Here is a 22,630-nt window from a genome sequence, read left to right as displayed (position 1 = left end):
TTCTCAAAAGAAGACATTTATGCAGCCAACAGACACATGAAAAAATGTTCATCATCATTGGCCATCAGAGAAATGCAAATCAAAACCACGATAAGATACCATCTCACACCAGTTAGAATGGTGATCATTAAAAAGTCAGGAAGCAACAGGTGCTGGAGAGGATATGGAGATATAGGAACACTTTTACACTGTTGGTGGGACTGTAAACTAGTTCAACCATTGTGGAAGACAGTGTGGCGATTCCTCAAGGATCTAGAACTAGAAATACCATTTGACCCAGCAATCCCATTACTGGGTATATACCCAAAGGATTATAAATCATGCTGCTATAGACACATGCACACATATGTTTATTGTGGCACTATTTACAATAGCAAAGACTTGGAACCAACCCAAATGTCCATCAATGATAGACTGGATTAAGAAAATGTGGCACACATACACCATGGAATACTATGCAGCCATAAAAAAGGATGACTTCATGTCCTTTGTAGGGACATGGATGAAGCTGGAAGCCATCATTCTCAGCAAACTATCGCAAGGACAAAAAACCAAACACCACATGTTCTCAATCATAGGTGGGAATTGAACAATGAGAACACTTGGACACAGGAAGGGGAAACATCACACACCAGGGCCTGTCGTGGGGTCAGGGCAGTGGGGAGGGATAGCATTAGGAGATATACCTAATGTAAATGACGAGTTAATGGGTGCAGCACACCAACATGGCAGATGTATACATATGTAACAAACCTGCATGTTGTGCACGTGTACCCTAGAACTTAAAGTATAATAAATAAATAAAATAAAATAAAATTCCACTGCTCACGTGCTAAAAGTAGATAATAGCGATGATTGTACAATTCTGTGAACACACAAGAAACCACTGAGTTGTATACTTTAAATGGATCAGTTTTATGGTATATAAATTATATCTCAATAAAACTATCATAACAAAATTAAAAGAAAAAACCTCATTGGTCAAAACATTCTTATTGTTCAAATGATTATATGATAGTTTGTTGAACAAGTTGGCTTTCAGCATTTTACTACTTTGGATTATTAAAAACAGTATCAGCTTTATAAAATTCTACCCTGAACACATAAGAAAAGATACCCCAACAACAAGAACAAAAACCAACAGGAAATAATGTCATTAATTTAAGACTATGTAAAACACAGTAATGCAAACTGTAGTATTCTACTAAAACTTAAGCAAATATGTTTTTATGATCCTGTGAGCTAAACATGTACATACATTGCCATCTTCTATTTCTTTCATTTGCAATCCAAAGGATAAAAACAGAAAGATGATTCTATGAAGTTGCCAGTAAAATCAAAAGAAAACAATCTGCATGGTCCAACAGTTTTGCCCCACTTCTTCCAGAGCTAACAAAGTAGGAAAGAAGTAGAAAATCCCTTGAAGCAACTGTTGGTACTACTGGACCACCGTGTTATCATATATACTTTATTTCTTGTCCTTTTTCCCCTTCAGTTTATGTTTTCTCCTCTCTTCACTCAGCTTCCTCACTTCATCCTCTCATCTTAGTAGCACAATATCTCCAAAAATGGAGATATTTATTTTCAAATGAGAGAATTAGAGTTTATAAAATATTTTCACATAAGATAACATGCATCTTTACAACTCAGTGGTATTACTTTCTATTAGTAGAAGGTGGAGCTCAAAAAGATTACTGAGTTAGCCAAGTTCATAAAATTTGTAAATAACCAAGACAGGGGCCAAATATTTTTACTTCAAAGTTACTGCTCCTTCTATATTAGCATAGCTGAACTTCAAGATTATATAGTACTGAAGACCAAAAAGGTTGATTACTAGCAATCCCTTGATTATTTAAATTATATGCTAGTAATCCTAAACTAAAAATGTTATCTTTAATTAAAATATTTCTTCTCTTATCCAAATTCTTTCTGTATACTCTATTCATAGTAATTATGCTATGTTTGCTGTTATTCTACTCTTTCCAAACAATCTTTTAAACTAAGCGTTTAATTATCTAGATTTTTAATCAAACACCATCCTCAGCAACCTTCATTAATTTTTCAGCGTCACTTTACTGAGGAATAATGATTTACTCTAAATTAAACAGCAATCAGTAGCAAAGTTCATTGGAATCTAGATACTGTACCTTCTCCTTTCCTTTATCTCATTTATAGCATTCCTGAAAACTTCCACTTACAGCAAAGGGGGAAAAAAAAGGAAGGCATGAAATGAGTTTGTGAGAGATTATATAGGGAATGATGACCAAAGGGCAATCATAATGACTTGTAAAGTAATTTAAGCAAAATGTTGACCTGAACCATAGACACATAGATATATTTAGGACTAAAAAGACCTGTAAGCCCACAAAAAAGAAGGAAGGAATTAAGGGAGGGAGGAAAAAAGATAGTTAATAGAGCTTCAGCTCACTTTCTTTTTTTTATACAATTAAAGTACAAAGGAATCATAAATACTCAAGGGAGATACGGATTTACTATTAGCTAGCTGAGGATACTCACAGATAACAGGGTTCCCTATTAGTGAATCCTGGCACACAAAGTCAGTAAGTTAAAGGAAGACAAGAATTGACCAAAGGATTAGGCAGGCTCACAATGGAATCCCCTTCTCTTTCTGTCCTCCAAGTGTGGATCAAGAATTATCCACATCAGAAACACCCATGGCTTTTATTTAACAGTTATATCACTATACTCCAACATAGACCTGTATAAACAAAATGTCTGGGAGTTGGACTTTTATATTTGCATTTTAACAAGACCATAGGTTATTTTTAAACCCACTGAAGTTTGAAGCCCTTTCCCCTCAATTCACCTTTGTCAATGGTCAGTCAAGCTGCTTGTTTAATTAAATTGTGTCTGCTTTGGCAAATGCCTTCTGGGGGCAAATACTGCTTCAGGTATTAGTTAATCTCAAAAAAGAGAAATTCTGTGTCCTTATTTAGGTCATTTTATTCCCTATAAAACTTACCAGTGTTTTTCAAAAGACTGTAATTTAAAGCCTGGAGGTGAGGGATGAAGGAATAGGATAAGAGACAGGGAGGAAGTCATGTAGAGACAATATTTTTCTTGATTTTGTAAAAATTACTCAAAATGGGAAAAGAAACTACACAATAAATTAGGACAGAACATCTGCAAATTAAGATAGTATTAAGTATATATGCTTCCATTCAACTATAAGAGATTGGCCATTTACTTGTACATGCCACTTTAAAAATCATTATGAAAACAAAAGTATTAATAAGTTTCATTTAGTGAAAGAAAGATTAGAAAGCAAAACATATATATTCTGTGTTTTTATAATATATACTATGTTAAAGTTTAATTTTATATAAGGCCTTTAAAGAAGGTACACTCATAAATTAAAACTGAAAGATAATTTTTATGAAAAGATTACCGTTTGGTGCAGTGGGAGGTGACCAGATGCCATAATATTTTGGCAAATATTTTCGTAGCTCTAGAAGAACACCATCAAAACAGTCAGCAGCATAAACCTGAAACAGAGAAATATAACATTGCTAGGTTCTTACAATGCTTTGTAACTGCGCTGCACATTTCTCAAATAAAATATATTATGTTGAATTATAATTCATCTGGTATGGCTTCAATTGCAAGTAAATTTGAAACAAGCAAAAAATATTACTGTGTGTCTCCAATGAGTAACTATGTATTATTTAGAGTACACTCTTGTTGGTTATCTAATTCTAGCCTTTTACTATCCTTGAACTATTTTATAACTTTGTAAGTTATAGATGCTGATAGCAAATGCAAAATAACTCTTGTCCATAGACATGTAAATATATTCTGGCCAGAGGATGTTCTTCTGACTTTCCTCCATGCACGCTGAGAGGAGGAAATGTAGTGGCAATATGAAAATTCACGTCAAACTTCCATTATTCCAGATAAATGTGTGTTTCTTTAACTTCTCTTTTGAACAAGTTTTAACATCTATCTGGTTCCCTCATTAAACAATATGTTAAAGCAAATCTTTAACACATATTTATTTTATATCTATAAGGTGATTTTTGCTTTTATCTTTTTTAAAAAATATCCTTTAACACAGTGTAAGTCTAATTGCTGCTCATTTAATTCCTTGATTTGTAACCGTTAATAATTCTAAAAGATACTAGAAAATTCTAATATCCTAGAACTAGATTCTAGTTTTCCTAGAAGAAAAGAGAGAATATTTTTTGTTTAAAAAATGACATGTGGAGGGGCGGAGCAAGATGGCCGAATAGGAACAGCTCCAGTCTCCAACTCCCAGCACGAGCGACACAGAAGACCGGTGATTTCTGCATTTTCAACTGAGGTACTGGGTTCATCTCACTGGGGAGTGCCGGACGATCGGTGCTGGTCAGCTGCTGCAGCCCGACCAGCGAGAGCTGAAGCAGGGCGAGGCATTGCCTCACCTGGGAAGCGCAAGGGGGAAGGGAATCCCTTTTCCTAGCCAGGGGAACTGAGACACACAACACCTGGAAAATCGGGTAACTCCCACCCCAATACTGCGCTTTAAGCAAACAGGCACACCAGGAGATCATATCCCACACCTGGCCGTGAGGGTCCCACACCCACGGAGCCTCCCTCATTGCTAGCACAGCAGTCTGTGATCTACCAGCAAGGCAGCAGCGAGGCTGGGGGCGGGGCGCCCGCCATTGCTCAGGCTTAAGTAGGTAAACAAAGCTGCTGGGAAGCTCGAACTGGGTGGAGCTCACAGCAGCTCAAGGAAACCTGCCTGTCTCTGTAGACTCCACCTCTGGGGACAGGGCAATAACAAACACAGCCGAAACCTCTGCAGATGCAAACGACTCTGTCTGACAGCTTTGAAGAGAGCAGTGGATCTCCCAACACGGAGGTTGAGATCTGAGAAGGGATAGACTCCCTGCTCAAGTGGGTCCCTGACCCCTGAGTAGCCTAACTGGGAGACATCCCCCATTAGGGGCAGTCTGACACCCCACACCTCACAGGGTGGAGTACACCCCTGAGAGGAAGCTTCCAAAGCAAGAATCAGACAGGTACACTCGCTGTTCAGAAATATTCTATCTTCTGCAGCCTCTGCTGCTGATACCCAGGCAAACAGGGTCTGGAGTGGACCTCAAGCAATCTCCAACAGACCTACAGCTGAGGGTCCTGACTGTTAGAAGGAAAACTATCAAACAGGAAGGACACCTACACCAAAACCCCATCAGTACATCACCATCATCAAAGACGAGAGGCAGATAAAACCACAAAGATGGGGAAAAAGCAGGGCAGAAAAGCTGGAAATTCAAAAAATAAGAGCACATCTCCCCCGGCAAAGGAGCGCAGCTCATCGCCAGCAACGGATCAAAGCTGGACGGAGAATCACTTTGACGAGATGAGAGAAGAAGGCTTCAGTCCATCAAACTTCTCAGAGCTAAAGGAGGAATTACGTACCCAGTGCAAAGAAACTAAAAATCTTGAAAAAAAAGTGGAAGAATTGATGGCTAGAGTAATTAATGCAGAGAAGGTCCTAAACGAAATGAAAGAGATGAAAACCATGACATGAGAAATACGTGACAAATGCACAAGCTTCAGTAACCGACTCGATCAACTGGAAGAAAGAGTATCTGCGATTGAGGATCAAATGAATGAAATGAAGCGAGAAGAGAAACCAAAAGAAAAAAGAAGAAAAAGAAATGAACAAAGCCTGCAAGAAGTATGGGATTATGTAAAAAGACCAAATCTACGTCTGATTGGGGTGCCTGAAAGTGAGGGGGAAAATGGAACCAAGTTGGAAAACACTCTTCAGGATATCATCCAGGAGAACTTCCCCAACCTAGTAGGGCAGGCCAACATTCAAATCCAGGAAATACAGAGAACGCCACAAAGATACTCCTCCAGAAGAGCAACTCCAAGACACATAATTGCCAGATTCACCAAAGTTGAAATGAAGGAAAAAATCTTAAGGGCAGCCAGAGAGAAAGGTCAGGTTACCCACAAAGGGAAGCCCATCAGACTAACAGCAGATCTCTCGGCAGAAACTCTCCAAGCCAGAAGAGAGTGGGGGCCAATATTCAACATTCTTAAAGAAAAGAATTTTCAACCCAGAATTTCATATCCAGCCAAACTAAGTTTCATAAGTGAAGGAGAAATAAAATCCTTTACAGATAAGCAAATGCTTAGAGATTTTGTCACCACTAGGCCTGCCTTACAAGAGATCCTGAAGGAAGCACTAAACATGGAAAGGAACAACCGGAACCAGCCATTGCAAAAACATGCCAAAATGTAAAGACCATCGAGGCTAGGAAGAAACTGCATCAACTAACGAGCAAAATAACCAGTTAATATCATAATGGCAGGATCAAGTTCACACATAACAATCTTAACCTTAAATGTAAATGGACTAAATGCTCCAATTAAAAGACACAGACTGGCAAACTGGATAAAGAGTCAAGACCCATCAGTCTGCTGTATTCAGGAGACCCATCTCACACGCAGAGACATACATAGGCTCAAAATAAAGGGATGGAGGAAGATTTACCAAGCAAATGGAGAACAAAAAAAAGTGGGGGTTGCAATACTAGTCTCTGATAAAACAGACTTTAAACCATCAAAGATCAAAAGAAACAAAGAAGGCCATTACATAATGGTAAAGGGATCAATTCAACAGGAAGAGCTAACTATCCTAAATATATATGCACCCAATACAGGAGCACCCAGATTCATAAAGCAAGTCCTTAGAGACTTACATAGAGACTTAGACTCCCATACAATAATAATGGGAGACTTCAACACTCCACTGTCAACATTAGACAGATCAACGAGACAGAAAGTTAACAAGGATATCCAGGAATTGAACTCATCTCTGCAGCAAGCAGACCTAATAGACATCTATAGAACTCTCCACCCCAAATCAACAGAATATACATTCTTCTCAGCACCGCATCGTACTTACTCCAAAATCGACCACGTAATTGGAAGTAAAGCACTCCTCAGCAAATGTACAAGAACAGAAATTATAACAAACTGTCTCTCAGACCACAGTGCAATCAAACTAGAACTCAGGACTAAGAAACTCAATCAAAATCGCTCAACTACATGGAAACTGAACAACCTGCTCCTGAATGACTACTGGGTACATAACGAAATGAAGGCAGAAATAAAGATGTTCTTTGAAACCAATGAGAACAAAGATACAACATACCAGAATCTCTGGGACACATTTAAAGCAGTGTGTAGAGGGAAATTTATAGCACTAAATGCCCACAAGAGAAAGCAGGAAAGATCTAAAATTGACACTCTAACATCCCAATTAAAAGAACTAGAGAAGCAAGAGCAAACACATTCGAAAACTAGCAGAAGGCTAGAAATAACTAAGATCAGAGCAGAACTGAAGGAGATAGAGACACAAAAAACTCTCCAAAAAATCAATGAATCCAGGAGTTGTTTTTTGAAAAGATCAACAAAATTGACAGACCACTAGCCAGACTAATAAAGAAGAAAAGAGAGAAGAATCAAATCGACGCAATTAAAAATGATAAAGGGGATATCACCACCGACCCCACAGAAATACAAACTACCATCAGAGAATACTATAAACACCTCTACGCAAATAAACTGGAAAATCTAGAAGAAATGGATAATTTCCTGGACACTTACACTCTCCCAAGACTAAACCAGGAAGATGCTGAATCCCTGAATAGACCAATAGCAGGCTCTGAAATTGAGGCAATAATTAATAGCCTACCAACCAAAAAAAGTCCAGGACCAGATGGATTCACAGCTGAATTCTACCAGAGGTACAAGGAGGAGTTGGTACCATTCCTTCTGAAACTATTCCAATCAATAGAAAAAGAGGGAATCCTCCCTAACTCATTTTATGAGGCCAACATCATCCTGATACCAAAGCCTGGCAGAGACACAACAAAAAAAGAGAATTTTAGACCAATATCCCTGATGAACATCGATGCAAAAATCCTCAATAAAATACTGGCAAACCGGATTCAGCAACACATCCAAAAGCTTATCCACCATGATCAAGTGGGCTTCATCCCTGGGATGCAAGGCTGGTTCAACATTCGCAAATCAATAAACATAATCCAGCATATAAACAGAACCAAAGACAAGAACCACATGATTATCTCAATAGATGCAGAAAAGGCTTTTGACAAAATTCAACAGCCCTTCATGCTAAAAACGCTCAATAAATTCGGTATTGATGGAACGTACCTCAAAATAATAAGAGCTATTTATGACAAACCCACAGCCAATATCATACTGAATGGGCAAAAACTGGAAAAATTCCCTTTGAAAACTGGCACAAGACAGGGATGCCCTCTCTCACCACTCCTATTCAACATAGTGTTGGAAGTTCTGGCTAGGGCAATTAGGCAAGAGAAAGAAATCAAGGGTATTCAGTTAGGAAAAGAAGAAGTCAAACTGTCCCTGTTTGCAGATGACATGATTGTATATTTAGAAAACCCCATTGTCTCAGCCCAAAATCTCCTTAAGCTGATAAGCAACTTCAGCAAAGTCTCAGGATACAAAATTAATGTGCAAAAATCACAAGCATTCTTATACACCAGTAACAGACAAACAGAGAGCCAAATCAGGAATGAACTTCCATTCACAATTGCTTCAAAGAGAATAAAATACCTAGGAATCCAACTTACAAGGGATGTAAAGGACCTCTTCAAGGAGAACTACAAACCACTGCTCAGTGAAATCAAAGAGGACACAAACAAATGGAAGAACATACCATGCTCATGGATAGGAAGAATCAATATCGTGAAAATGGCCATACTGCCCAAGGTTATTTATAGATTCAATGCCATCCCCATCAAGCTACCAATGACTTTCTTCACAGAATTGGAAAAAACTGCTTTAAAGTTCATATGGAACCAAAAAAGAGCCCGCATCTCCAAGACAATCCTAAGTCAAAAGAACAAAGCTGGAGGCATCAAGCTACCTGACTTCAAACTATACTACAAGGCTACAGTAACCAAAACAGCATGGTACTGGTACCAAAACAGAGATATAGACCAATGGAACAGAACAGAGTCCTCAGAAATAATACCACACATCTACAGCCATCTGATCTTTGACAAACCTGAGAGAAACAAGAAATGGGGAAAGGATTCCCTATTTAATAAATGGTGCTGGGAAAATTGGCTAGCCATAAGTAGAAAGCTGAAACTGGATCCTTTCCTTACTCCTTATACGAAAATTAATTCAAGATGGATTAGAGACTTAAATGTTAGACCTAATACCATAAAAATCCTAGAGGAAAACCTAGGTAGTAGCATTCAGGACATAGGCATGGGCAAAGACTTCATGTCTAAAACACCAAAAGCAACGGCAGCAAAAGCCAAAATTGACAAATGGGATCTCATTAAACTAAAGAGCTTCTGCACAGCAAAAGAAACTACCATCAGAGTGAACAGGCAACCTACAGAATGGGAGAAAATTTTTGCAATCTACTCGTCTGACAAAGGGCTAATATCCAGAACCTACAAAGAACTCAAACAAATTTACAAGAAAAAAACAAACAACCCCATCAAAAAGTGGGCAAAGGATATGAACAGACATTTCTCAAAAGAAGACATTCATATAGCCAACAGACACATGAAAAAATGCTCATCATCACTGGCCATCAGAGAAATGCAAATCAAAACCACAATGAGATACCATCTCACACCAGTTAGAATGGCGATCATTAAAAAGTCAGGAAACAACAGGTGCTGGAGAGGATGTGGAGAAATAGGAACACTTTTACACTGTTGGTGGGATTGTAAACTAGTTCAACCATTATGGAAAACAGTATGGCGATTCCTCAAGGATCTAGAACTAGATGTACCATATGACCCAGCCATCCCATTACTGGGTATATACCCAAAGGATTATAAATTATGCTGCTATAAAGACACATGCACTCGTATGTTTATTGCAGCACTATTCACAATAGCAAAGACTTGGAATCAACCCAAATGTCCATCAGTGACAGACTGGATTAAGAAAATGTGGCACATATACACCATGGAATACTATGCAGCCATCAAAAAGGATGAGTTTGTGTCCTTTGTAGGGACATGGATGCAGCTGGAAACCATCATTCTTAGCAATCTATCACAAGAACAGAAAACCAAACACCGCATGTTCTCACTCATAGGTGGGAACTGAACAATGAGATCACTTGGACTCAGGAAGGGGAACATCACACACAGGGGCCTGTCATGGGGAGGGGGGAGGGGGGAGGGATTGCATTGGGAGTTATACCTGATGTAAATGACAAGTTGATGGGTGCAGCACACCAACATGGCACAAGTATACATATGTAACAAACCTGCACCTTATGCACATGTACCCTACAACTTAAAGTATAATAATAATAAATTAATTAAAAAAAAAAAAAATGAAATGTAACACATTTTATCTAATGAACTTTCTCTAAATATTCCCTACCTAATTATTTAAAACCAATGAAGTTTACTGGTGTAAAATGCTTACGAAAACTTAGTATTAGAATCTAATTATATATGCCAAACCATATTTATGTCAAGTAGTTGTATGCAACATAATTCTTCAGAATAAATTCAAGTGTGGCAGACTCTTGGCAGACCAAATATCCATGTGGTACATTGTATTTCCCAGACTCCCCTGTTGAATTGTTAGTAGAAGTGATTCTTATTAGTCACTTCCAGGCCAAGGTAACTTAGAGCAAGTGTACCTGAACATCCCTCCATTCCTAGCACAATGACCATGGGTGCAGTGCTGAGGATGAGCTAATTACAAGATGGAGGAATGAAGTAGATCTCTGTGTACTATCTAAAGAACTCCATGCTATATTTATAAATGAAAAAGATAAAAGGCATATTAGTTACAAATACATATAGCAGGTCTATGGAATTAAGAAAGATACATATATGGGTATCATCTCTGCAAAGGCACAGGAAAAATGATAAATATTCATTTGAAACTACTGATAGTTTAATTCTGGAACGGAAATGAAAGACAGATAAATTTTCTCTTCTTATTTAGAATATTTTTTTAAAAGTAGCGGGGCTGGTGTTTACTGCAACATGCCAGGCAAGATAACGTAAGAACCTTTCTTTTTGTTGTTGTTTTTTGTGTTTTGAGATGGAGTCTCACTCTGTCGCCCAGGCTGGAGTGCAGTGGCATGATCTCAGCTTACTGCAAGCTCTGCCTCCTGGGTTTACATCATTCTCCTGCCTCAGCCTCCCAGGTAGCTGGGACTACAGGTATCCGCCACCACGCCTGGCTAATTTTTTGTATTTTTAGTAGGGACGAGGTTTCACCATGTTAGCCAGGATGGTCTCGATCTCCTGACCTCCTGATCCGCCCGCCTCAGCCTAAGATAACCTAAAAACCTTTCTATCTTGAAATGTAGTATAAAATATAACAAATATTTTCTTAAATGCATCGCTGAGCTCTCAAGGAAAAAAAAGGGAATTCTTCTTAGTTTTGCATGCCTATGAAACAAAAGTGTTAACACAAGCAGTGATGTTTGGGCTTCACAGAGGTTCACTCAGGACCTGAACCAAAGGATCTCAGAACTCAAGGATGAGGCAGAGCTGAGGACAGAGTTACTATACTGAAACATGGAGACTAAATAAAATTCTAAATCCTGAAAAATAAAAATCTTGGCTTCCTTCTGCCTCCCCCAACCACTGAACTCCAAGAATGCTGGCAGCTAACCTTACAGACAAAAAGAGAAGTAGCAAATAAACAATATTAGGAATGAAAAGGGAATCTCAACTGATAGAGCATAATTTTTTTTAATACTAGGAAAAGCTTTGTCAAGAGGGCAATTTGTATTTAAAAAGCAATCTAGGCCAGGCGCGGTGGCTAACGCCTGTAATGCCAGCACTTTGGGAGGCTGAGGTAGGTGGATAACCTGAGGTCAGGAGTTCCAGACCAGCCTGGCCAACATGGCAAAACCCCATCTCTACCAAAAATACAAAAATTAGCCAGGCATGGTGGCATGCGCCTGTAATCCCAGCTACTCAGGAAGCTGAGGCAGGAGAATCACTTGAACCTGGGAGCTGGAGGTTGCAATGAGCAGAGATCATGCCACTGCACTGCAGCCTGGGCAATAGCAAGACCATCTCTCAAAAGAAAAAAAGTAATCTAAATATATTGTACTATCACACTAACAAATAAAATAAAAATCTGAAGAACTTTAAGAAACTGAATTACTGGTTAAAAATATATCCCTTCCCAGGAAAAAATGAAAGAAAGAAAGCACAAAAAAGAGGAAAGAAAGAAAAAGAAAGAGGGGGACATTCCAAGATGGCCGAATAGGAACAGCTCCAGTAGCAGCTCCCAGGGTGATCCATGCTTGCCTCACCAGGGAAGCACAAGAGGTTGGGGGATTTCCCTTTCCTAGCCAAAGGAAGCCATGACAGACTACCTGGAAAAACGGGACACTCCCACCCAAATACTGCGCTTTTCCCAAGGTCTTAACAACTGGCAGGTAAGGAGATTCTCTCCCGTGCATGGCTCAGTGGGTCCCATGCCAATGGAGCCTTGCTCACTGCTAGCACAGCAGTCTGAGATCGAACTGTGAGGCGGCAGCCTGGCTGGGGGAGGGGAGACCACCATTGCTGAGGCTTGAGTAGGTAAACAAAGAAGCTGGGAAGCTTGAACGGGGTGGAGCCCACCACAGCCCAACAAGGCCTAACGCCTCTAGACTCCAACTCTGTGGGCAGAGCATAGCTGAACAAAAGGCAGCAGACAACTTCTGCAGACTTAAACATCCCTGTCTGACAGCTCTGAAGACAGCAGTGGTTCTCCCAGCATGGCATTTGAGCTCTGAGAATAGACAGACTGCCTCCTCAAGTGTGTCCCTGACCCCCGTATACCCTAACTGGGAGACACCTCCCAGTAGGGGCCAACAGACAGCTCATATAGGCGGCTGCTCCTCTGGGACAAAGCTTCCAGAGGAAGGATCAGGCAGCAATATTTGCTGTTGTGCAGCATTTGCTGTTCTGCAGCCTCCACTGGTGATACCCAGGCAAACAGGGTCTTGAGTGGACCTCCAGCAAACTCCAACAGACCTAGAGCTGAGGGACCTGTTAGAAGGAAAACTAACAAACAGAAAGGAATAGCATCAACATCAACAAAAACTTCATCTACACCAAAATCCCATCTGTAGGTCAACAACATCAAAGACAAAAGGTAGATAAAACCACAAAGATAGGGAGAAACCAGAGCAGAAAAACTGAAAATTCAAAAATCAGAGCGTCTCTTCTCCTCCAAAGGATCACATCTCCTTGCCAGCAATGGTACAAAGCTGGACAGAGAATGACTTTGACGAGTTAGCTAACTAGAATAAACAGTATAGAGACGTCCTTAAATGACCTGATAGAGCTCAAAACCATAGCAAGAGAACTTTGTGATGCATACACAAGTTTCAATAGCCAATTCTAACAGTGGAAGAAAGGGTATCAGTGATTGAAGATCAAATTAATGAAATAAAGCGAGAAGACAAGGTTAGAGAAAAAAGAGTAAAAAGAAATGAACAAAGCCTCCAAGAAATATGGGACTATATGAAAAGACCAAATCTATGTTTGACTGGTATACCTGGAAGCAACGGGGAGAAAGGAACCAAGTTAGAAAACACTCTTCAAGATACTATCCAGGAGAACTTCCCCAACCTAGCGAAGCAGGCCAACATTCAAATTCAGGAAATACAGAGAACGCCACAAAGATACTTCTCGAGAAGAGCAACTCCAAGACACGTAATAGTCAGATTCACGAATGGTTGAAATGAAGGAAAAAGTGTTAAGGGCAGCCAGAGAGAAAGGTTGTATTACCCACAAAGGGAAGCCCATCAGACTAACAGCGGATCTCTTGGCAGAAACCCTAAAGCCAGAAAAGAGTGGGGGCCAATATTCAACATTCTTAAAGAAAAGAATTTTCAACCCAGAATTTCATATCCAGCCAAACTAAGCTTCATAAGTGAAGGAGAAATAAAATCCTTTAGACAAGTAAATGCTGAGAGACTTTGTCACCACCAGACCTGCCTTACAAAAGCTCCTGAAGTAAGCACTAAACCTGTAAAGAAACAACCAGTACTACCACTGCAAAAACACACCAAATTGTACAGACCACTGATGTTATGAAAAAACTGCATCAATTAACGGGCAAAATAACCAGCCAACATCATAATGACAGGATCAAATTCACACTTAAAAATATTAAACTTAAATGTAAATGGGCTAAATGCTCCAATTAAAAGACACAGACTGGAATATTGGACAAAAAAATCAAAACCCATTGGTGTGCTATATTCTGGAGACCCATCTCACATGCAAAGATGCACACAGGCTCAAAATAAAGGGATGGAGGAAGATCTACCAAGTAAATGGAAAGCAAAAAAAAGCAAAGGTTGCAATCCTAGTCTCTGATAAAACAGACTTTAAACCAACAAAGATCAAAAGAGACAAAGAAGTCCATTATACACAATTCAACAAGTAGAGCTAACTATCCTAAATATATATTCACCCAACACAGGAGCACCCAGATTCATAAAGCAAGTCCTGAGAGACCTAAAAAGACTTATACTCCCACACAATAATAATGGGAGACTTTAACACCCCATTGTCAACATTAGACAGACGAGACAGAAGGTTAAGAAGGATATCCAGGACTTGAACTCAGCCCTGCACCAAGCAGACCTAATAGACATCTACAGAACTCTCCACCTCAAATCAACAGAATATACATTCTTCTCAGCACCACATCGCACTTATTCTAAAATCGACCACATAATTGGAAGTAAAGCACTCCTCAGGAAATGTAAAAGAATAGAAATCACAACAAACTATCTCTCAGACCACAGTGCAATCAAACTAGAATTCAGGATTAAGAAACTCACTCAAAACCACACAACTACATGGAAACTGAACAACTTGCTCCTGAATGACAACTGGGTACATAACGAAATGAAGGCAGAAATAAAGATGTTCTTTGAAAACAATGAGAACAAAGACACATGTACCAGAATCTCAGGGACACCTTTAAAGCAGTGCGTAGAGGGAAATTTATAGCACTAAATGCCCACAAGAGAAAGCAGGAAAGATCTAAAATTGACACCCTAACATCACAATTAAAAGAACTAGAGAAGCAAGAGCAAACACATTCGAAAACTAGCAGAAGGCAAAAAATAACTAAGATCAGAGCAGAGCTGAAAGAGAGACACAAAAAACCCTTCAAATAATGAATCCAGCAGCTGGTTTTTTGAAAAGATCAACAAAACTGATAGATCGCCAGCAAGACTAACAAAGCAGCAAAGAGAGAAGAATCAAATAGACGCAATAAAAAATGATAAAGGGGATATCACCACCGATCCCACAGAAATACAAACTACCATCAGAGAATACTATAAACAACTCTATGCAAATAAACTACAAAATCTAGAAGTAGATAAATTCCTGGACATATACACCCTGCCAAGACTAAACCAGGAAGAAGTTGAACCTCAGAATAGACCAATAACACAGAACTTTGGGAGGCAGAGGCAGGGGGACTGCCTGAGCCCAGGAGTTCAAGACCAGCCTGGACAACATGGTAAAACCCCATCTCTACAAAAAAAAAAAACTATTTTAAAATTAGCCAGGCTTGCTGGCCTGTGCCTGTAGTTCCAGCTACTGTGGGGAGGTTGGGTGGGGTGGGGTGGGGAGATGCTGAGGTGAGAGGATCACTTGAGCTTAAGTGTTTTAGACCAGCCTGAACAACAAAGTGAGACCCCATCTCTACAAAAAAATACAAAAATTACCCGGGCTTTGTGGCACACGCCTGCAGTTCCGATTAGTTAGGAGGCACAGGCTGAGCTGGGAGAATAGCTTGAGCCTGGGAGGCAGAGGTTGCAATGAATCAAGATCATATCACTGTACTTCAGCCTGGGCAACGAGCCAGACTCTATCTCAAAAAAGAAAAAAATCAAAACAGAAAAGAGGCTATGTATCGTCCCTTTCCCACTCCACCCTTCTCCACCCAAGAGGCTGACTTGAATCAACTCCATCAGTGAGGTCCCTTGCCCTCTTGCCCTTAGAAGACACAAACAAGAGACTGAAGGGTATGAGAAGAGTTGAGGTCAGTTACTTACTTTTCTAGCTCCCTCCTTAACAGGTCATGTCTTCTCATAAAGTTACCTTCCCTAGGTTCCGGGAATCACTCTCTCCACTTCAGGCCCAGGGATGGTATAACATTATAACATCTCTTGCAGGTTGCCATAAGCTCTAACCCTACCTTTGTAAATAGTCCCTTTATGAAACCAACAGAGTATATCATTTGTATCTTGACAAAACGTTGCCTCACACAGAGGGTATTTTAATTTCCTTAACCTGAGAAGAAGTATCTACCATAAACACAAAAGAAGAATCTAAGAATTGAAATAGAATAGAAAATACTAGACTGCATCACATACAGTAAAGATAAGCACTGCTTTCCATGAAGCTTTTGTTTCCGTTACATGCATACAGTGACTATGCTGTCAAATATGTGTCTAACTGTGAGTCACCACCAGAAAACTCTGAAAAACACTTTGAAGACAACAAAACAAATCTTACCTCACTTACCATATTATAGAATTCCAGCTCTCTTGGGCCCCTTGGAGGTGGTTGTAACTGTTTCAAAACTGTACCATCTGGATGTTGTAGTATACCTACAGAACAAAAATCAGAAATTTTTTAACGCTTTAATAATAGTAAACCTTGCTTCATTAAATAGATTTGTTCCTGAAGTGACAGGTAAACTACTTCCATTAAACTTAAGGGTTTACTTTTACTTATTTCAGAAATTTTAACATTCAACCAACATGTTTCAGTACTTATTATATGCAAAGCACCAGAACACAAATTCCAAATATCTTCATTTTAGTGTCTCCAACCACTACCTCTTTTGGCACCCTCAGGCTTTATAATACATAGAACATAAGTGTAAATTTGTATAGAAATTCCTCAGTAACAGGTTTTCTATAAGATGTTAATTTATAGTTATAAGAAGCAAGTTAAAAGCAATAGCACAAATTGACCCCACTTTTAAAACCAGAAAAGAACATTTGTGTTAACAGTGGCAATATATGAATTTCCTACTTGGTAATTTTTTACAAGTCTGTCTTATCTAACAGTAACTAAAACATTTGCTGATTCAAATGCACTGTATACAATTATATAGATAGTACCAGGGCATCTAGCCAATGGGTAAAATGAGGGCTGAAATCAGGCAACAAGCCGAGAGCAGGAAGGGGCAACTTTTTATAATCTGTCCAAAGAGGGAGACTTTTTATAAAGTCGCCATATATATACACCAACACTGTTCCTACCCCTATACCATGAAGACACATTCCAAATTTATATGTTAAAATCTTAAACTTTGATGTATTGGGATTTTATAAAATCATGCTAGTCAGAATATCGCTCAAATAACATATTTAGAATTTTGATAAAATATGCCACTTGAGTTTCCTTTTCTTTTTGGCAAGTGTTAGGAATTTTTTTCTTTCTGTCAGATAGGTAATGTGCTAACACTGCAACAAGATTGGAGTGAGGCATATCTCACGCATGAGCATGAAAACTCAATCATTGTGCTTATGAACTACAAAAGGATCTAGAATTTTTAATAATGGCAAAAATGCAGAATTCAGCCAACAGAAGCAGAAAGTCTCAAGAGATACAGAAATCAAGTTTTTTTTTTTTTTTTTTTTAATCTTAAGACTTAGAATAGGCCAGGCTTGCTGGCTCACACCTGTAATTCCAGCACTTTGATAGTCTGTGGCTGGAAGAGTTTGAGGTGAGTCTGGGCAACATAGTAGACCCTGTTTCTACAAAACATTTAAAAAAGAAAATTAGCTGGGCATGGTGGTATGTGTCTATAGTCCCACCTACTCAGGAGAACGAGGTGGGAAGATGCCTTGAGCCCAGGAGTTTGAGGCTGCAATTAGCTATGATCAGGCCACTGCACTTCAACCTGGGTGACAGAGCGAGAGCCCCTCTCTAAAAAAAATTGTTTAAAATTTTTAAAAGGCCTAGATATAGAATAGAAGGAAGGTAAATATTAATCTTTCAGTATAAGACTGGCTGGTAAACAGTCAAAAGACTTCAAAGAGTAGTCCACTATAACTAAAAATTTCTGAAGAATTCTGTTCCTGAAGGTTTGGATGGAGCACAAGGCCTTTATTCCCATGGTTATAACATTTTCTGTGGAGCTTAAAATGAGTAAAGAAGCTTTGATGAATAGTATTCCAGAGGAAAATAAAAATTGAGCTTTCATAAATAAGCAGAGAACCATGACAGCTTCCCTGCCTTGGGGCAAACACCGCAGTCTAGATACAGGTGATCTTCCCATTAGACAAATACATTTTATCAGGCAAGCAGTAATCAGCCAAGCCACAGACAACTGTGTGGGATAGCAGGATGGATTAGAGATTGTAATAATCCCAACACAAAAAGAAATTGCTTGATCCAGTATGTCTCCCATATTACTCACCCTGCAACATAACCCCTCATGTTTGAGAAGATAGAAGGTGGTAATCTCGGCATTCTCTGGGTGAGTGAATTCCAGGATCCAAATAAACCAACAGTCAACCAACAGTTTCTCAGCCTGCAACCAAATACCCACACCCAGCTCAAAAACTGTCAAGATAAAAAATGAGGCACCTTGGAATGGGCTGAGCCAATAACAGATACACTGAATCTAAGACTGCAGCCTAACACTAGCTCAACTAAACTCAGTCCCTTACCCTAAACACAGGAAAGGGCATGTACTCCATGGGGGATCAAAACAAAACAAAAAATAGTACACATCACTTCCCACTGTTCTTTAAACAAAATGCCCTAGATTCAAGAAAAAATTATGACACATACTCAAAATATCAGCAAAACATGAAGCACAATCAAGAGAAACATTAATAGGAGATGACATAGAGATGACCAAGTCATTGTAATTAGCAAGCAAGCATTTTAAAACAAAAAGTATAAATATGCCAAAGAAACTATAGAAAAAGATTAACGTAAATGCTAGAGATTAGGTACTTCAGGAGATAAATAAACTATGAAAAAACTCTAAAACTGAAAAGGCACAGTATCTGAAATAAAAAATTTAATTAATGGGATTTAATCAACAGATAAGCAATCACAGAAGAGCAAAGAACATTCAGAAAGACCAATACAAAATATCTAAATTAAAGCAAATACAGAAACGTATCTAAAAAGAAAAAAAAAATGTATACAGCATTAGAAACCTGTAAGGTAATACCAAGAGTTTTTAACAAACGTGTAGTTGGGGTACTATAAAAAGAAAAGAGAATGGGCCAGAGAAAAAAATCTGTGCTTTCAAGTTTCCATCTAGGATACAGAAAGCTGAAAGAAGCATTGCTCCCACTTATAATCTACAAAATCATAACTTTTCATGAAGCCATCAAAGTGTTGACATAATAACCAACAAACTTGAAATCTAAAGGAAGACATACACCATGAAAAAAAAAAGACAAATGAGAGCGCTGGCTCACCCATGGAGGGGAATGGGATGGTGGGGTTACCTTACAAGGGGGTTAGAAAAATACAGCTAAAATTTTTAACAAATAGCTAATGGCAAAGTGTAGATTCGAGTGAGGGTATAAAACTCGAAGAAGTTGCAAACACTTGCGACATTTTCTTCCAGGCTGTCAAGAAAAAGACTGGAGAGACGCAGAAAGCCAGAAAAAGTGATCATCAGAGGTACAGGCATGGAGGAAGTGAGGCACCACTACTAAAAAAGACCCTTTTCCCCTCTGGATCCAAAAGTCTTAAGTTGTTGAGGTAAGAGCAGCAAATCATGTTGCCCCCAAGAAACAGGTGACAAGCCATTGTGGATGGTAGAAGAATAAAGAAAAATATTCTCCAACCCTGGGAGGGTGAAGGAAGACAGGATATCATGTGCAGTCCTAGCTTTAGAGGTCTCCTACTGCTGGGGGTGGGAAGGAAACTCATGCAAAGGACCTGATGAAGACACAAGGCAGTCTGACTCCTACAGGAAAGAGGGGCAGGATCCCTGAACAAGTCCCATTCCCCAAAACTTAGGATCACAGAGCATACCTAACATTGAAGCTGGGCCAAGACAATAGAGGATACCTCTTCAGTCTAGCACCGGGGTAGCTATCACCAAGTAAAAAATAACAGTAATCTACATTTGCGGGAGGGGCATGAACATAGAGAAAACCGCTTCTGAGGCCTAGGTGCACAAAGAAGACCTAAAGCAGAGGGTTAAACAGGAATACTGAGAAAAATCCTCTGGCAAATCAGGCCCACCCTGAACAAAAGATGACACTAGCAGAATTTCAAATCTGTGGTGCATAACAAAATGCCATAGACTGAGCAGCTTAAACCATAGAAATTTATTTTTCCATATTTCTGAAGGCTAGAAGTCCCAGAGCAAGGTGCTGGGAGATTTGGTTCCTAGTATGGACTCTCTTAGCCTGTAGAAGGTCACCTTCTCACTGTGTTCTCATATGGCAGACAAAGAGAGAGCTAACTCTCTAGTGCCTTTTCTTATAATGACACATTCTGTTGGGTCAAGACTTCACCCTTATGACCTCATTTAACCTTACTTACCTCCATAAAGGTGCAATCTCCAAATACGCTTACATTTCCAGGGGAGGGGGGCTTCAACATATGAATTTTGAAGGACACAAACACTCAGTCCGTAACAGAAACCAATTATAACAATATTTAAATTTACCTCAACTCCTCATTAGATTGGTTCAAATCACCAACATCATCAGTCAAGCAGAAGAGGTATATTCATTTCAGTAACAAATACCGTTGGCTTCAGTTTGCTACAGTCCTACCCATGATGCCCACCAGAATTTAATAAAAATTACAACACATAAAAAAGCAAGGAAAATAATACTGTCAAGAGATACAGTAAAATACAGACCAGTATCAGAAATGACAGTGATGCTAACATTATCAGACAGGGGAACTTAACCATAATTAATATGTTAAAGCTGTAAAAGAAAAAGTACACAACATGTATGAAAAGACAAGTGCTTCCATCAGACAGAAACTTAAAGAGTTTAATGGAAATAGTAGAAATAAAATACATGGTAACAGACATGAAGAAAGCTTTCTACAGGTTCATCACTACACTCAAAACAACCAAGGAGAATCAGTAAATTTGATGTCAGGTCAATAGAAATTATACAAATTAAAACACAAAGGGAAAAAAAACAAAAAGGAAGGAGAAATCAGAAGAAAGCATCCCAGATCTTTAGAATAATATCAAACAATCTATGATAATGATAACTATCTGATATGGTTTGGTTCTGTGTGCCCACCTAAATCCCATGTTGAATTGTAATCCCCTGTGTTGGTGGAGGGACTTGGTGGAAGGTGACTGGATCACGGGGGCAGATATCCCCCTTGCTGTTCTCATGATGGTGAGTTCTCATAAGATCTGGTAGTCTGAAAGTGTGCAGCACTTCCCCCTTCTCTCTCTCTCCCTCCTACTCAGCCATGTAAAGAAGGTGTGGGCTTCCCCTTTGCCTTCCACCATGACTGAAAGTTTCCTGAGGCCTTCCCAGCCATACCACCTGTACAGTCTGTGGGACTGAGTTAATTAAACCTCTTTTCTTCATAAATTACATCTCAGGTAGTTCTTCATAGCACTGTGAAAATGAACTAATACACTATCCTAGGAAAAATATCTGAGAAAGGCACACCCGTGTTGATTATAACATTATTCACAATAGCTGAGAAGTGGAAGCAACTTCTATGTCCATTGACAGATGAATGGGTAAAAAAAAAAAAAAAAAAAAGTTGTATAGGCATACAATAGAACGTCATTATATTGTATATATACATGCATATGCATTGCATGTATGAATATGCATTGTATATGCATACAATAGAATGTCACTGCCTTTACAAAAAGGAAAATTCTGTCTTATGCTAACGCATGGATGAAACTTAAAGACATTATGCTAAGTGAAATTAACAAAAAGATAAATACTACATGATTACACTTATATGAGATATTTAAAGCAGTTAAAATCTTGGAAAACAGAAAATAGAATGCTAGCTGCCAGGGGCCAGGAAAAGGGAGAAAAAAGGAGTTGTTGTTCAGTGGACATGAGTTTTAAAAGATGAAAAAGTAGGCCAGGCAACGGTGGCTCATGCCTATAATGCCAGCACTTTGGGAAACCGAGGCAGCCAGATCACTTGAGGTCAGCAGTTCAAAACCAGCCTGGCCATCATGGTGGAACCCTGTCTCTACTAAAAACACAAAAATTAGCCAAAGGTGGTGGCACATGCCTGTAAACCCAACTACTTGGGAGGCTGAGGCAGAAGAATCACTTGAACCCAGGAGGCAGAGGTTACAGTGAGCTGAGATCATGCCACTGCACTCCAGCCTGGGTGACAGAGCAAGATTCTGTCTCAAAAAATAAAATAAAATAAAATAAAAAGATGAAAAAGTCCCAGAGATCTGTTGTACATCAGTGTGCACGTAATTAAGAATACTGTACATTTAAAAATGGCTAAGGTGGCAAACTGCATGTGCTTTTTAACGAAATTAAAAATGTATATTCAGCAGGATTACAAATATTCAAAATAAATGCACGCTAAAATTTCTATCTGCGGAAGGCACTTTCTAAATAGTT

General features: G+C 39.1%; 1 protein-coding gene and 1 non-coding gene across 7 annotated transcripts in view; both read right to left on the bottom strand.

The window, feature by feature from the left end:
* IPMK (inositol polyphosphate multikinase) overlaps window positions 1-22,630 on the bottom strand; it is an 84,534-nt gene that overhangs the window by 42,182 nt on the left and 19,722 nt on the right. For 3 of the 6 annotated variants that reach the window (XM_005565821.5, XM_045361167.3, XM_074002130.1), the window contains exons 2-3: window positions 16,563-16,657; window positions 3,410-3,506 (exon numbers count right to left, since the gene is read on the bottom strand). In XM_005565821.5, coding sequence (XP_005565878.1) covers window positions 3,410-3,506; window positions 16,563-16,657 — 192 coding nt within the window. The remainder of the gene's footprint in view (window positions 1-3,409; window positions 3,507-16,562; window positions 16,658-22,630) is intronic. The other 3 variants (XM_005565822.4, XM_074002129.1, XM_074002131.1) reach the window with 1 other exon arrangement.
* LOC123567015 (small nucleolar RNA U13) lies at window positions 17,498-17,601 on the bottom strand. Its single transcript, XR_006689724.2, has one exon. It is a non-coding gene; the product is annotated as a small nucleolar RNA U13 (small nucleolar RNA).

The sequence above is a fragment of the Macaca fascicularis genome, chromosome 9 (genome assembly GCF_037993035.2).
Source record: "Macaca fascicularis isolate 582-1 chromosome 9, T2T-MFA8v1.1".
Lineage (NCBI taxonomy): Eukaryota > Metazoa > Chordata > Mammalia > Primates > Cercopithecidae > Macaca > Macaca fascicularis.
The sequence above is the reverse complement of the archived record's forward strand: the minus strand, read 5'-3'. Positions and strand labels throughout refer to the sequence as shown.